We start from the raw sequence: 17,864 nt of genomic DNA on the forward strand, positions 1-17,864 counted from the left end.
GAAATCGACGTTTCGGGCAAAAGCCCTTCATCAGAAATAAAGGCAGTGAGCCTGAAGCGTGGAGAGATAAGCTAGAGGAGGGTGGGGGTGGGGAGAAAGTAGCATAGAGTACAATGGGTGAGTGGGGAAGGGGATGAAGGTGATAGGTCAGGGAGGAGAGGGTGGAGTGGATAGGTGGAAAAGGAGATAGGCAGGTAGGACAAGTCCGGACAAGTCATGGGGACTGTGCTGAGCTGGAAGTTTGGAACTAGAATGAGGTGGGGGAAGGGGAAATGAGGAAACTGTTGAAGTCCACATTGATGCCCTGGGGTTGAAGTGTTCCGAGGCGGAAGATGAGGCGTTCTTCCCCCAGGCGTCTGGTGGTGAGGGAACGGTGGTGAAGGGGTACGGGTGTCCCGGAGATGTTCCCTAAAGCGCTCTGCTAGGAGGCGTCCAGTCTCCCCAATGTAGAGGAGACCGCATCGGGAGCAACGGATGCAATAAATGATATTAGTGGATGTGCAGGTAAAACTTTGATGGATGTGGAAGGCTCCTTTAGGGCCTTGGATAGAGATGAAGGAGGAGGTGTGGGCGCAGGTTTTACAGTTCCAGCGGTGGCAGGGGAAAGTGCCAGGATGGGAGGGTGGGTTATAGGGGGGCGTGGACCTGACCAGGTAGTCACGAAGGGAACGGTCTTTGCGGAAGGCGGAAAGGGGTGGGGAGGGAAATATATCCCTGGTGGTGGGGTCTGTTTGGAGGTGGCGGAAATGTCGGCGGATGATTTGGTTTATGCGAAGGTTGGTAGGATGGAAGGTGAGCACCAGGGGCGTTCTGTCCTTGTTACGGTTGGAGGGGTGGGTTCTGAGGGCGGAGGTGCGGGATGTGGATGAGATGCGTTGGAGGGTATCTTTAATCACATGGGAAGGGAAATTACGGTCTCTAAAGAAGGAGTCCATCTGGTGTGTTCTGTGGTGGAACTGGTCCTCCTGGGAGCAGATACGGCGGAGGCGGAGGAATTGGGAATACGAGATGGCATTTTTGCAAGAGGTAGGGTGGGAAGAGGTGTAATCCAGGTAGCTGTGGGAGTCGTTGGGTTTGTACCTCTACACATTCTAACCTCTTACAGTTTAAGAAATACTGTGCACATCTGTTTCTCCTACTGAAGTGAATAACTTGACATATTTCCACATTATGTGTCATCTACTATGTTCTTGTCCATTCATTAAACCTATCCAAGTCCTCTTGAAGTTTGATATAACACACATTCCCACGTCACTTCGTATCATCTGCAAATTTGGAAATATTACATCCCCAACTTCAAATCATTTATATATATGTTATATGTACAGTGAACAGCTAGAAGCCAAGTACTGATCCTTGGGGTATCCCACTAATTTTAGAATAGATTAGATTAGATTACCTACAGTGTGGAAACAGGCCCTTCGGCCCAACAAGTCCACACCGACCCACCACCCACCCAGACCCCTACACTTACCCCTTCACCTACACTACGGGCAATTTAGCATGGCCAATTCACATCTTTGGACTGTGGAAGGAAACCGGAGCACCCGGAGGAAACCCACGCAGACACGGGGAGAATGTGCAAACTCCACACAGTCAGTCGCCTGAGGCGGGAATTGAACCACTGTGCCACCGTGCCGCCCTAACATAGCCATTTATTCTTACACTCTATTTTCTATCTGTTAGTCAATCATTTTTCCATGCCAGTACACTACCTCCTATCCAGTGTGCTGTAATCTTTCTAACTAGCCTCCTGTGCATGACTTAAAAGCCTTTTGAAAAGCTAAGCATACAAAATCCATTACCATTCCTTTATCAGTTTCATTAGTAACATCTTCAAAAAAGTTTAGTTTCCTGTTATGCACCAGACCAGACCCCCTCAAAATATATTGAGAAGAAAGCCCAGACTCTCTTATTTTAAAGAGGGAAGTGCTGTGTTCCAGATGAAATTCAATTGCTCAAATTATTCAATGTTAAGCAAAACACAATTTATTCAAACACTATACTAACAATACAACAAAAGAAAGAAGGACTTGGATTAACTTAACTCTATTGGAAAACTTACTAACTAACTAAATAACTGTTCCAATATGATCCTATTCCACTAGTTACCTGATGAAGGAGCAGCATTCTGAAAGCTAGTACTTCTAAATTAACCTGTTGGACTATAACCTGGCATTGTGTGATTTTTTAACCTTGTTCCAGTATCGTGACATCTCATAAACACATCCTTGGCAAAAGGTAAATTCATAAAAACTGATTTTGTCTCTCATGCAATCCAACAGCCCAAGAAAAGAATCTGCAGCTTTTGACTGTGATCGAGAGAGAGAGAGAGAGAGAGAGAGAGAGAGAAATAGCTTCCACTTCTTCAAGACCCCAACAGCAACTGCTGAAAACGAAACCTAAAGTCCCTGGTTCCATGAGAGCTCGATCACACCCATTCAGGCTGCTTTTATTGTTCCAACTTTCAAAGAAGAAAACCCAATGCTTCACAAATTGTTTATCATTACTCATAAACTACTCAGCACCTGTTCCCCAATCTCTCTCTAAACGAAACCAGGACACAAAACACACCTCTTAAAGCCATAGCATCGTCACATTCCGCAAACACAAATCAAATCACTGTCAACCAGGGCCCATCTCTATTACAGATCCTTCTATTATAGATTTGTATTATAAGACCATAAGACATAGGAGCGGAAGTAAGGCCATTTGGCCCATCGAGTCCACTCCGCCATTCAATCATGGCTGATGGGCATTTCAATCCACTTACCCGCATTCTCCCCGTAGCCCTTAATTCCTTGTGATATCAAGAATTTATCAATTTCTGCCTTGAAGACATTTAGCATCCCAGCCTCCACTGCACTCTGCGGCAATGAATTCCACAGGCCCACCACTCTCTGGCTGAAGAAATGTCTCCGCATTTCTGTTCTGAATTTACCCCCTCTAATTCTAAGGCTGTTTCCACGGGTCCTAGTCTCCTCGCCTAACGGAAACAATTTCCTAGCGTCCACCCTCTCCAAGCCATGTATTATCTTGTAAGTTTCTATTAGATCTCCCCTTAATCTTCTAAACTCCAATGAATATAATCTCAGGATCCTCAGCCGTTCCTCATATGTTAGACCAACTATTCCAGGGATCATCCGTGTGAATCTCCGCTGGACACGCTCCAGTGCCAGTATGTCCTTCCTGAGGTGTGGGGACGAAAACTGGACACAGTACTCCAAATGGTTTTCCTGCAACTGATGGAACTGCAACTGATGGAAGGCTAACAGATCATGTCTCAATTATTATGTAGAGCCTGAAAGTCTATGTGTACATTTGGGGTTAATACAGGCTCCAATTATCTGCAAGTTTAAATAGGAGAAAGTGAGGACTGCAGATGCTGGTGCTCAAAGTCCAGAGTGTAGTACTGGAAAAGCATAGCAGGTCAGGCAGCATCCAAGGAGCAGGAAAATCGATGTTTCAGGCATAAGATTCCTGATGAAGGGCTTACGCCAGAAACGACGATTCTCCTGCTCCTCGGATGCTGCCTGACCTGCTGTGCTTTTCTAGCACTACACTCTCGACTGCAAGGTTAAATAGCCCACCCACAGCCCCAAGATTATTTGCTTAGAATCTCTGAGGCAACATGGCAGGAAGCAAAAGTCATTGGATACTTTTGTAATTGTTTCTAGCAGAATTCTTCAGGGTTCAGTATTGGGTCCCTCACTGCTAATAGAATAGATCAATGATTAAATGTAGGGAGAGTGGAGATTCTTAGATGTTTGCAGGTGATGCACAAATTGTCTGTTTCAGGGAGGAAGCTGGGGGAGGGAGAGAATCAGTGAGAAAAGGCTGAAGAGAGAAAGATGGTTAATAATCAGCTGTGGAATTTGACCGTTCAGCTTCATTGGAACTCCGCTAATGTCAACATTAAATCTCTCACTCAGAAACTGGAAGGCACACACTTCCAGCAACTGAGTATTTATTGATGTCGTAGCAATTGGGAAGCGATGACTTTCACAGTCACTGTATGAAACACTATAAATCCACCTTTTAACTTCGAAAAGGGATGACTGAGGGATGACCTGAAAGAGTCGGAAAGTCATTCGTAACATAGCAGGAAACCGTTTGGCCCATCAAGTCAATGCTGGCTCCCTGATGAACAATAGAATCCCATTCTCTCACCGCGAGCCCTGTAAGTTTAAAGTGTCCATTCAGTTTCCTGTGATTATTCTGACTTCGACCACCTGCAAGACCTTGTTTGTTAACACTGCTTGCAGAAGAAGAAAATTTCCTCCCATTTGTCCTGCATCTTTTGCAACGACATTAAATCTGTATTTCTTTATCTTTGTACCATCAATTCAGGATGAACAGGTTCACCATTCTCTTGGTGAAGAAATTACTCATCTCAATCCTAGAAGGTATACCCCCCTTATCCTTTTAGGACTGAGAAGATGGGAAATTTCTTAGTTATAACCAGACTCTGTTTAAATCTTGGGCCTTCTTTTATAAGTATTCTAAGAGGAGACAGGAGTCCAGAGCCCTCGGGGGTCATGTGTTCAAATCCCATTATGACAACTCATGGAATTAGATTAATAATTCTAAAATTGAAAGCCAACCTCAATAATAATGACCATTAAATGTTCACTGGTTGCTATGAAAACCGATCTGGTTCACTTGTGGCCACATTTGGAATATTGCATACAGTTCTGGTCACAGCATTATAAGAAGGATGTGGAAGCTTTGGAAAGGGTTCAGAAGAGATTTACTAGGATGTTGCCTGGAATAGAGACAAGGCCTTACAAGGAATGGTTGAGGGACTTGAGGCTGTTTTCATCAGAGAAGATTTTGAGAGGTGACTTAATTGAGACATATAAGATAATCAGAGGGTTAGATAGGGTGGACAGTGAGATCCTTTTTCCTCAGATGGTGATGGCTAGCACAAAGGGGCATAGCTTTAAATTGAGGGGTGATAGATATAGGACAGATGTCAGAGGTAGTTTCTTTACTCAGTAGTAGGAGTGCAGAACGCATGGCCTGCAACAGTTGTAGACTCGCCAACTTCGTGGCCATTTAAATGGTCATTGGAAAGGCATATGGAAGAGAATGGAAGTATGTAAGTTTAATGGGCTTCAGGTTGTTGTACTGCCCTGTGAAACCATTGAGGGCAAAGGGCTTGTGCTGTCATGTTCAATGTTGTACTAATAACCTTAAGGGAAGGAAATCTGCCATCCTTACCTGGTCTGGCCCATGTAGAATTCCAAACCCACTGCAATTTGGTTGACTCTCAGCTGCCAACTGAAACTTGCCCTCCCGCTCAGTCGTATCAATCGTGACAAAGTCTCAACAAAGCACTGAAGCCAAGCAACCCCACAAATCAAGGGAAACTTAGGAATGGGCATTAAACATCAGTTTTGCCACGTCCCATGAAAGACTGAATTTAAAAAAGAGCCAAGAATATGTTTTTCAATTTAACTCCATGTGTGAACGGGCACTGTTGCACGCAGATGATTGTGGAAATCTGGAACTTGCACCCTCGTTATTTTCGAGGCTGTGCACAACAAATATTTCTTGAGTTAACAATGAATGTATAACGAGACAGTGAGAATCGGGGCAGATCAGCAAAGCTTCAAACAAATTGTAGAAGAAACTTGAGGGGTTAAGTATTCTCTTCTTGTTTCCGTGTTTCCATTGAGGGTCTCTGAGATCTTATCCCTTTATCTGTTTAAGATACTCATTATTCAATGCCTTGACTAACATGGTTTAAAGGGAAGGAACTTTTATTTAGATAGTACCTTTCACAATTTCCAGTGTCCTTTGAAATACTTAATGCAACAGTGGCTGCACATCAATATCGGGAAAGCTGGCAGCCAATTTGTGCACAGCAAGCTCCCATGAAGAGTGAGATAAATGCCCAGATGATATTCCTAATTGAGGAATAAGGGACGTGGTGCAGAAGACAACTGGTATGCTGGCCTTCATAGTGAAAGGATTCGGGTACAGGAGCAGGGATGTCTTGCTCTAACCATACAGGGCGTGGATGAGACCACTCCTGGAGTATTGTGTGCAGTTTTGGTCTCCGTAGCTGAGGGAGGATGTTCTGGCCAGGGAGGGAGTGCAACAAAGGTCTCCAGATGGATTCCTGGGGTGGCAGCATTGACATACGCAGAGGGACTGGATCGGTTAAGACAATATCCACTGGGGGTCAGAAGAATGAGAGGGATTTCATAGATATCCATAAATATTCCAGCAGGGCTCGACCGGATAGATGTTCCTGATGACTGGGGAGATCAGAGCCTGGGGTTGCATGAGGAGAAATGTCTTCACCAAGAGAGTGGTGAGCCTGTGGAATTCTCTGGCATAGAAAGCAGTTGAGGCCAAAACGTTAAATGTTTTCAGGGATTAGATATAATTATTAGGGTTAAAGAGTGCCAGAAACTTTGATTTGATTCCACCCTCGGGTGACTGTCTGTATTGTGCATTCCCCCATGTATGCATGGCTCTCCTTCGGGTGCTCTGGTTTCCTCCCACAGTTAAAGATGTGCACATTAGGTGGATTAACCATGGTAAAAATGCAGGGTTACAGGAAAAGAGTGGTCTTAGAAGTGAGGACGCCTTCTTTCGTATCATTTCAGAGAACATCTCTGGGACACCTGCACCCACCAACCCCACCGCCCTGAGGCTGAACACTTCAACACTCCATCCCACTCCGTCAAGGACATGCAGGTCCCGGGCCTCCTCCACTGCCAAACAGTTACCACCCGACACCTGGAGGAAGAATGCCTCATATTCCACCTTGGGACCCTGCAACCACATGGGATAAATGTGGATTTCAACAGCTTTCCCATTTCCCCTCCCCTCACATTATCCCAGTCCCAAGCCTCCAACACGGCACCGCTCTCCTGTCTATCACCCCACCCACGACCTATCACCTTCTCCCTCACCTTCATCCACCTATCACTTTCTCAGCTAGCTTTCCCCAAACACCAAACCTTCCCATTTATCTGTCGGTCCTGACTCACAAGCCTCATTCCTGATGAAGGGCTTATGCCTGAAATGCGATTTTCCTGCTCCTCGGATGCTGCCTGACCTGCTGTGCTTTCCCAGCAACACACTCTTAACTTTGAAGTGTCAGTGCAGACTTGATGTACCAAATGGTCTCTTTCCACACTGTAGGGATTCGATGCATAACGATTCCAAAGGGATCCAAAGGTATGGGGAGAAAGTGGGAACAGGGGACTGAATTGGATGATCAGCCACACTCATTTTAAATGGTTGAACAGGCTCGAAGGGCCGAATGGCCTCCTCCTCCTGTTTTCTCTGTTCCAGTTGAGGATAATTCTCCTGCTATCATACAAAATAAAATTTTTGGAATCTTTCAGTCCAAGTGAGAAGACAGACTGTGCCTCGGTTTTCACTTGCAAGATAACATTTCCAGGAGGGCAGTAAGCTTTCACACTCGAGTTGGTGAAATGGAACATGAATCTATCTTCCTCTCTGACTCTGAGGCAGGAGTTTTGCCGTCTGCAGTGTGGGTGACTTGGTCACATGTGTCCAGTTTCACGACTTGTGTTTTTGCTGCAGGTGGTGCTGTCTCTGCAATATTCCACAGCAAAATGTTGGGGGTGACGAAGGTTCTCAACGCCTATCCCGTGGACTCCTTGAACCTGAGCTTCGGTATCCCATCAACCCTCCAGGGTCTCCGGCTGTTGCACCGAGAGTACGGCAGCCTGGCCTGGGCCGAGCTGTTCCAGCGGCCGGTGGAGCTGGCAAGAAAGGGCTTCCCTATCGATCGCGTCCTGGCGGGAGCCGCAAAAGAGGCGGCGATACGGGGGACTGACCTGTGCCCGATCCTCTGTGACGGGGGACAGCAGCTGAAAGGAGCAGGGGTCAACACCACCAACGGGAAGCTGGCCGACGTCCTTGAGAGGGTCAGCACAGAGATGGGAGAGGCCAACTTCCCAGAGTCCCTCGCTCGGCGGTTGGCCCGAGACTTACCGAGGAAGGGTCGGCAGGAATTTGTGCGGGCTGCCGTAGGTCAGCGGGCTGCCCTGGTCAACCCCCTGGTGAGCGGGCTTGATCGTTTCTCACTCTACGCAGCCCCCCCTCCTGCTTCGGGGGGTATCCTGGCACGGATCGTGAAGCAGGCTGGGCAACTCAACCTCTCGCTCTCGAGCCTTTCCGGCTCAGAAAACGCGTCCGCCGCTTACTGGGATATTCTGGATGCAGCCCGCAGGGTTTACCAGAGCCAATCCAGCTTCCCGTCACCCGCTCCCTGGAGCCGCCAGAAACAGAGAGAGGACAAACCCTCCAACAAGACATCTCCGGCCGGCAGTCAGGTTGTGGTTATTGACCATTCTGGTAACATTTTGGCGATGGTGGGCTCCCTGAATAGTGCCTTCGGGGCGGGGTTCCTGTCTCCTTCCACAGGCATTTTCCTCAGTGATTTCACCAGGAGAATGGACTCTGACATCCACCTTTGGGCCTGTCCGGCAGTGCTGACCGCTGGGGGCGGGGATGATCTCGTGGCCGTGGTGAGTACGGGAGGATCCTCTGTCCCGTTTGCCATCGCTCAGATGGTGCTGAACAAAGTTTACTTTGAGAGGTCGACCAAGGAAGCCGTCTCTGGTCCCCACTTTTACCTGAATGTCGGAGAGGGAGGAACCTTGCGCAAGCTGGTGTCCGGACTAAAGAGAGATTCTGAAATCTATACCCTGTTGTTGCGGGAGGAGCCCGAGCTGGAACTGGTCAATGAAACTGCAGCAGGTGTGACTGTCACAATGGTGGGAATCCACCTGGGCCACATCAGTGCATTTGGACAACCGCAAGCACATCTATATGCTGATGGTTATTAACACCATGGTATTCCTGTTCTGTTCAGAATGAACAGACAACGTCTCCTTCCCTGTCCCCTCCAGCTGGCTTCTCCTAAATGCTTTTGGGAGTTTTTAAGTTTCCCCCGTTCCACCTTAAATCCATTCCTGGGGTACCAGCCATTCCTCGATTGCTACCTCCTCTCGTCATTGAATTGTATAGTCACCCTCTGGCTCCTCATTAGTGCCCTCCACTCCAGTATTGAGGGGCACGTGTCATATTTGTCAGACATCCTTTCTTTTGATTTAGACATTAAACCAAAACCTATCTGCTCTCTCAGGTACATTTAAAAGCATCAGAGCACGTTTTGATGCACTGCAAGGGAGTTGTCCCCTGTGTCTGGCCAGTATTTATTCCTTAATCAATACTGACAACAGATTATTTCTCCCTTAACTCATTGATCTCTGTGGGAGCTTGCTGTGCACAAAATAACTGCTGCAATTTCTACATTTCAACAGAGACTTTGCGTCAGCAGCACTGCATTGGTTGTAAAGCACTTTGGATACATCGTGAGGCTAGGTCCAGGTGCTACAGAAATGTAAATCTGTCTTTTAATTTATGGATCATTCATTTTGAAAAAACTTATTGCATAAAACCAGTTGCTAATCCCACGCTAGCAGAATTGCATGCAACAATCCCACATTAATTAAATATGTATTATTTTAATTATTTTAATAAAACGAAACGTGTAAGTGCTGCAAATGTGAACTAACAACAGGGAATGCCACGGCTCGACACTGCAGGACCATCACCCATTCTGACTGAGGGTATCCAATTTAAACAGTAACGTGCCTCTTCCTCTTTATGATGATTACTGACCTCTCATCTCTCAGTATTTCATGTATTTCCCTGGTGGTTGGTTGAAGAGATTTGATTGCACTGCATTAAGCTAGGAGTCGCGCCTTTCGATGATATATCCATCAAGCCTTGTTCTGCCTCGCCTGGAAGATCAGATTGCACTGGGGCCAAGCAGGGCTAGTAAATGCGTCCTTATTGGATTTTCCCTCGAGGATATGAACAGGGATTGAACTGCATTGATCGTGACTGCTTTCAAATCCCACCTCCTTTGGCAGATTGCATAAAGGGGATTGCATTAAAGTGTGAATGGAGACATCTCAGTCGAAGCTTTTTTTTCTACAAGCTCTTTGGCATTGCGCTAATGTTTCTTTTATACTAAAATGTTGTTTTAAATGTGAAGGTTCAGAATGCAATTGATTTGCGTTGTGCACGTTGCACCTTTATTGAACAGGAGTACAGGTAGTCACTTTTCCCAGGACCCAGTTAATGTTGATGGCATATAATGTCCAAGATTAATCACCTCAGCGAGCTGTCAAAGCTCTTTGTCAGAGTAGTTATAACCACAGTTCAGTTTTAAATTTTAAAAAGATTGCACTTCGCAGGCTGATGTATGTTGTCTCCCTGGAACGGTATGTACATGCAGCTAGCTTTTTCATTCAAGGCATTATTGATGGCAGAGGAATCGAAGAAATACCTTGCATCAGCCTTCATGGTAGAAGGCACTAAATAATCAAGGGGCAGTAGTGTGGAGGAAATAAATAAAGTAACTATCACTCAAGAAAAAGTGCGAGGGAAACTAATGGGATGAAAGGTCAATATGTCCCCTGGATCTGATAGGATGTATCTGAGGATATTAATGGAGACAGCTGCAGTGATTTTTAAAAAAAGGATACAGGAGCAGAATTTGACCATTCTGCCAACTGAGTTGCCTCCTCCATTCAATCATGAAGATTTTTCTCAATCCCAATTTTCCTGCATTCTCTCTGTAACCCTTGATCTCCTCACTCATCAAGAACCTATCTATCTCTGTTACAAATACATTCAGTGATTTGGCCTCCACAGATTTGTCACCCTCATCTGAAGAAATTCCTCATTGCCTCAGTTCTAGAGTCGACCCTTCACTCTGAGGCTGTGCCCTTCTAATACTGAAAACATCATCTCCATATCCGCTGTATCCAGGCCTCTCAGTATTCTGTAAGTTTCAATGAGATCCACTCCTCATGACAAGCCCTTCATCCCTGGGATCATTCTTATAAACCTCCTGTGGATCCCTCCAACACATTAGACATCCTTCCTTAGATACAGGGCCCCAAACTGCTTTCAATATTCCAAATGCAGTCTGACTAGAGCCTTATACAGCCTCAGCAATGCATCTATGCTCTTGTTTTCTAGCCATCTTAAAATGAATGCTAACATTGCATTTGCCTTTCTGCCAAATGAACCTGAATATTAACTGTGGGAGAATCCTGAATTAGGACTCCTAAGTCTCTTTGTGCTGCTGATTTTAGAAGCCTTTACCCATTTAGAAAATAGTCTATACCCCTGTTCTTCCTACCAAAGTGCATAACCTCACACTTTCCCTGTATTCCATCGGCAATGTTTTTGCCTACTCTCCTCCTTGCCTGTCCTCGTCCCTCTGTAGCCACCCCACTCCCTCAACACTACCTGCCCCACCACCTGTCTTTTATTATCTGTAAAATTAGCAACAATTCTCTTTGTTCCTTCATCCAGACTGTTAATGTTTAACATGAGTAGTTGTCCCAATAGGGACCCCTGTGGAACTCCACTAGTTCCCAGCTGTCATCCTGAAAAAGACCCTTTTATCCCAACTCTCTGCCTTCTGCCAGTCAGTCAATCCTCTATCCATGCCAGTACCTTGCCCCTAATATCATTGGCTCTTACTTAAGAACCTTCTGTGTGGCACCTTGTCAAAGGCCTTCTAGAAACCCAATAGATCATGTCCACTGGCTCTCCATTGTCTAACTTGCTCATTATCTCCTCAAAGAATTCCAACCTATTTGTCAAACATGACAAATTTGTCAGACATGTGGGCGGCACGGTGGCACAGTGGTTAGCACTGCTGCCTTACAGCGCCAGAGACCCGGGTTCAATTCCCGCCTCAGGCGACCGACTGTGTGGAGTTTGCACATTCTCCCCGTGTCTGTGTGGGTTTCCTCCGGTTGCTCCGGTTTCCTCCCATACTCCAGAAATGTGCAGGTTAGGTGAATTGGCCACGCTAAATTGCCTGTAGTGTTAGGTGCAGGGGTAAATGTAGGGCAATGGGTCTGGGTGGGTGCGCTTCGGCGGGTCGGTGTGGACTTGTTGGGCCGAAGGGCCTGTTTCCACACTGTAAGTAATCTAATCTAATGATCTCTCCTTGAAATCATGCTGACTCTGTCCTGTTTTACAATGCACTTCCAAATATACTGTAATCTTATCCTTAATAATGAACTCTAAAATCTTACCAATGAGCGAGGCCAGGCTAACTAACGTTTAGTTTTCTATCTTCTGCCTCCCTCCTTTCTTAAATAGGGATGTTCCATGAGCCATTGCTAGACATCTGGGATCCTCCCTGACTTTGGTGGTGATTTTTTCAGGAATCACTAATGCCTGTACATTCTCCTTCAGAACTCTGGGGTGTAGTCCATCTAGTCTAGGTTGATCTATCCACCTACAGACTTTTTAGCTTCTCCAGCACCTTCTCCTTAATCGTGGCCACTGCACTCTCCTCTGCCCCCTGACTCTCTTGAAGTTCTGGTATGTTGATAGTGTGAAAACTGATGCAAAATGCCTTTTCGGTTCCTCTGCCATTTCTTTGTTCCCCGTTACTGCTTCTCCAGCTCATTTTCAGCAGTGCAGTGTCTACTCTTGCCTCCCTCTTACCTTCTAAAAATAATCCATGCAATCGTGGAACATAATGAATGCATTGGTAGTAATCTCCTGCAAGCCTTTAGATTCTGGAAAAGTCCAGATTTGAAAGGTTTGAAAATCTGCAAGTTTTGAAAACAGCCAATTTATCACCTTGTCCAAAAAGGGAGACACAAGAAAGGTAACTATAGGCTTAACATCTATCATTGGGAATATGTTAGAGTTTATTCTGAAGAATGTAACAGCAGACCATTTAGAAATGCATGATATAAGCAACCAGAACCTGTGTGGCTTCATGAAGGCCAACTTACGTCTGGCACATTTATTACATTTTTGAAGAGGTAACAAACAGGATAGGTAAAAACAATGACTGCAAATGCTGGAAACCAGATTCTGGATTAGTGGTGCTGGAAAAGCACAGCAGTTCAGGCAGCATCCGAGGAGCAATAAAAAAGGGGAGTGGTAGATGTGAGATATTTGGATTTACTGTATATTTTCATGCGTAGTTGCCCTTGAGAAGGTGACAATGAGCTGCCTTCTTGAACTGCTGCAGTCCATGCACTGTAGGTATGCTAGAAGGCAAGAGCATAGCATTGCAAGAAGCGATGTTTTGCCTGGTAACCACTTTTGATGAATGTGAGCAGATTTGGATAAGTTGGTCTTGTGATTTTCCTCTACAAATTCCCTGCGCGTACTATATAGGGCTTGTGTTCCTGTGCACTATGCTGCAAAAAGTTTTTAGTTTAAACAAAACTGTATACAATTAACTAGGAAACATTGCACTGCAACACTGAGTTTCTGCTCATGTGCATTCATTGCTTCATGTAGTTTGCACCCTGTCAGCATAATCCTTAACCTATCACTTTCCTTACATGTCTGCTTTGTGGTGCTTTGAGGTAATTTGGAAGTTCATGTGTACCACATCAACAGCCTTGCCCTCATCAGCTCTCACTATTGTATTATGAATTATAAGCAAACCTTCAAAATATATTAAGGAGATAGCCTTGTCCCTAATCTTTTCATATTTTAAAGGCTAATACCAGGTGATGCAATTTGATTGGTTAAACTAACAGATTTGAAGCAAAATATGCTGTAGTTAAAATACAATAAGAGAAAGAAGAAATTGGAATAACAACTTTTTTGGAAAACTTAAGAGAATAATTGGTTATTTAGCTTCTAAACAGTAACTGTTCTGTTGCCCGTTTGCTTCCCTTGATAGTAGTTATTGGCACAAAGAGGACAAGGGTCAAGTCTATAACAACTAACCACTACCTTTATTACTTTGGTTAAAGCAGACTTAAAATTCACACCATTTAGAGTCATAGAGGTGTACAGCATGAAAATACATCCCTCAGTCCAACTCATCCATGCTGACCAGATATCCTAAATTAATCGAGTCCAATTTGTCAGCATTTGGCCCAAATCTCTCTCAAACCCTTCCTGTTCATATACCCATCCAAATGCCTCTCCCTATAGTTCGAACCTTCTAACCTGGCAACATCCTTGTCAATCTTTTCTGAGCCCTTTCAAGTTTCGTAACATCCTTCTCAGGGAGACCAGAATTGCACACAGTGTTCCAATAGTGGGCTCACCAATGTCCCACCAATTTGTTTAGAAAAGGTTTAAGAACAAGCATGCAATTTATCACTAAGATTGATGTTCCCAGAACAGCCAGCAAAACAAAAGCTAAATGAGTCATAGAGATGTACAGCACTGATACAGACCTTTCGATCCAACTCGTCCATGCTGACCAGATATCCCAACCCATTCTAGTCCCACCTGCCAGCACCCGGCCCATATCCCTCCAAACCCTTGCCATTCATATACCCATCCAGATGCCTTTTAAATGTTACAATTGTACCAGCCTCCACTGCTTCCTTTGGCAGCTCATTCCATACACGTACCACCCTCTGTGTGAAATAAATGCCCCTTCGGTCTCTTTTATATCTTTCCCCTCTCGCCCTAAACCTATGCCCTCCAGTTCTGGACTCTTCCACCCCAGGGAAAATACCTTGTCTATTTATCCTATCTATGCCCCTCATGATTTTATAAACCTCTCTGAGGTCACTCCTCAGCCTCCGATGCTCCAGAGGAAACAGCGCCACCCTGTTCAGCCTCTCCCTATAGCTTAAATCCTCCAACCCTTGCAACATCCTTGTAAATCTTTTCTGAACCCTTTCAAGTTTCACAACATCTTTCCGATAGGAAGGAGGCCAGAGTTGCATGCAATATTCCAACAGTGGCCTAACCAATGTCCTGTACCACGCCCTCGCAACTCCTGTACTCAATATTCTGACCAATAAAGGAAAGCATACCAAATGCCTTCTTCACTTACCTACCGACCTGTGACTCCATTTTCAAGAAGCTATGTACCTGCACTCCAGGGTAATTGAACTTTAAGCTGGCCTGGGAGTCTCTTCCAGGTCTCCTCCAGACCTAAGTATGGATTGCACTTTGCAAAGATTGTTTTGCGGAATGTTTAACTGATGGTGCACTGAAATCCTTCATTTTTATCCTTTTCCTTATCTTTCTGAACTGTGGTGTCTTGTGCTTGTCTGTTCCTCAGCTCATTTGACAGCAGTGTCTTTCCACTGTAGGCTCACTCCAATGACATCTTTTAGGATTACCTCATTATTCTTCCTCCAAATAAGGACTTGCACCTATGGCATCCTCAGAGCTGATCTGGTTCAAGCCTGCCCAAGCTACTCGCTGGGGTTCAGGTAACTTCAGTTAACAAGCTTGCTGTTTTTATGTGTGAGCAGCCCCTGGCCAACTGTTCCAATATAGTAATATCCCATAAACACATCCTTGGCAAAGGTGAATTTAGTGAAATAGATTGTCTCACGGACAGTTGTCCAGTCCAGGAGGAAAACATCAGAGAGGGAGTTGTAGGAAGAGACATACTGCAGCTTGTAATTCCAGCTTCAAAACCCCAGCAACTACTACTAAAAAACTAAAGCTATAAATCCTGGTTCCTGGGGAGCTTGAGCCCACCCATTCAGGCTGCTTCTATTGTTCCAACTTTTTAAAAATAAAACCCAAGACCTCACAAGCTGTTTTTTGGATTCAAATACACAGCTCATTGCCTCTTTCTTAAAACCTCTCCTCAGGAGAAAAAACACCAGGAAAAAAATATACCTCTTAAAGTCATATTATTGTCACATAGAACAATAAGGCACAGAACAGGCCCTTCGGCCCTCAAATGTTGTGCCAACCTGTGAACTAATTTAAGCCCATCCCCCTACACTATCCCATCATCATCCATGTGCTTATCCAAGGACTGTTTAAATCTCCCTAATGTGGCTGAGTTAACTATGTTGGCAGGTAGGGCATTCCACGCCCTTACCACTCTCTGAGTAAAGAACCTGCCTCTGACATTTCTCTTAAATCTGTCACCTCTCAATTTGTAGCTCTACCCCCTCATACAAACTGACGTCATCATCCTTGGGAAAAGACTTTCACTACCCTATCTAATCCTCTGATCATCTTGTATGTCTCTATCAAACCCCTCCAGGCTACTTCCTTCCAATGACAACAGACCCAAGTCTCTCAGCCTTTCCTCATAAGACCTTCCCTTCAGACCAGGCAACATCCTGGTAAATCTCCTCTGCACCTTTTCTAATACTTCCACATCTTTCCTGTATTGGGCCGACCAGAACTGCACACAATATTTCAAGTGCGGCTGCACTAGCATTTTGCATAGCTGCAGCATGACATTGCAGCTCCAGAACTCAAACCATCTACCAATAAAACCTAACACACCACATGCCTTCATAACAGCACTATCAACCTGGGTGGCAACTTTCAGGGATCTATGTTGTGCAAATGTGCCCTTGTTCAAGAAGAGCAGGAGAGATGACCCAGGTAATTATAGACCAGTGGACTCCCAAGATCCCTCTGCACATCCACATACCAAGAATCTTTCCACTGACCAGTATTCTGCCTTCCTGTTATTCTTCCCAAAGTGAATCACCTCACATTTAGCTGCATTGAATTCCATTTGCCACCTCTCAGCCCAATTCTGCAGTTTATCCAAGTCCCCCTGCAATCTATAACATTCTTCCATACTGTCCACTACTCCACCAACTTTAGTGTCATCTGCAAACTTATTAGCCCATCACCTATGCCTGTGTCTAAGTCATTTATAGAAATGACAAACAGCAGTGGTCCCAGATCCTTGTGGCACATCACTAGTAATCGGACTCCAGGCTGAATATTTTCCATTAACCGCCACTCATTGCCGCCTTTCAGAAAGCCAATTTCTAATCCAAACTGCTAAATCACCCTCAATCCCATGCCTCTGCATTTTCTTTAACAGCCTAACATGCAATCTTATCAAAGGCTTTACTGAAGTCCATGTACACCATGTCAACTTCCCTACTCTCATTCACATGCTTGGTCACCTTCTCAAAAAACTCAAATCAGGTTTGTGAGACACAACTTGCACTTGATGAAACCATATTGACGATCTGCAATCAAACAGTTGCTTGCTAGATTAATATAAATCCTGTATCTTATAATCCTTTCCAAAACTTTTCCTACAATAGACATTAGGCTCACTGGTCTATAATTACCTGGGTCATCTCTACTGCCCTTCTTGAACAAGCGCACAACATTTGCAATTTTCCAATCCTCTGGTACTAAACCTGTAGACAATGACAACTCAAAGGTCAAAACCAAAGGCTCCAAAACCTTTCTCCCTAGCTTCCCAGAGAATCCTCAGATAAATCCCATCCAGCCCAGGGGACTTGTCTACTTTCACTTCTTCTAGAATTGATAACACCTGCTCCTTACTAACCTCGATCCTTTCTAGTCAAGTATCTCATATCTCATTCTTCTCCTCTGCAATATTCTCCTTTTCCTGAGTGAAAACCAATGAGAAATAATCATTTAGCACCTCCCTGATCTCCACAGGGTCCACACACAACTTCCCACTTCTGTCTTTGACTGGCACTATTCCTACCCTAGTCATCCTTTTATTCCTCACATACCTGTTGAAAGTTTTAAGATTCTCCTTTATTTGCTAAAAACTTTATGTGTCCTCTCTTTGCTCTGCTTAACTCTCTTTTTAAATCCGTCCGAGCTAATCTGTAACTCTCCATTGCTTCATGTGAGCCATCTTGTCTCATTATCATATAAGCCTCCTCCTTCTGCTTAACAAGAGACACAATTTCTGTAGTAAACCATGGTTCCCTTACCTTATCACTTCCTCCCTGCCTGACAGGGACATACCTATCAAGGACATGCAGTATCTGTTCCTTAAACTAGCTCCACATTTCCATGGTCCCCAAACCTGTCCCCATTCTATGCATCTTAAGTCTTGCCTAATCGTATTATAA

The 17,864-nt window shown here is 44.8% G+C and overlaps 1 protein-coding gene across 2 annotated transcripts in view; it reads left to right on the forward strand.

Moving 5' to 3' along the window:
- The window catches only part of ggt6 (gamma-glutamyltransferase 6), a 64,678-nt gene extending 54,309 nt beyond the window's left edge, over positions 1 to 10,369 (forward strand). The window contains exon 3 of one of the 2 annotated variants that reach the window (XM_043704288.2): positions 7,570 to 10,369. In XM_043704288.2, the coding sequence (XP_043560223.1) occupies positions 7,570 to 8,840 (1,271 nt within the window). In that variant the 3' untranslated portion in view covers positions 8,841 to 10,369. The remainder of the gene's footprint in view (positions 1 to 7,569) is intronic. The other variant, XM_043704269.2, reaches the window with a different exon arrangement.
- Positions 10,370 to 17,864: the final 7,495 nt, after the last annotated feature.

The sequence above is a fragment of the Chiloscyllium plagiosum genome, unplaced genomic scaffold, assembly GCF_037043375.1.
Source record: "Chiloscyllium plagiosum isolate Xiang-an unplaced genomic scaffold, Cpla_swu_hap1 HiC_scaffold_2, whole genome shotgun sequence".
Taxonomy (NCBI): domain Eukaryota; kingdom Metazoa; phylum Chordata; class Chondrichthyes; order Orectolobiformes; family Hemiscylliidae; genus Chiloscyllium; species Chiloscyllium plagiosum.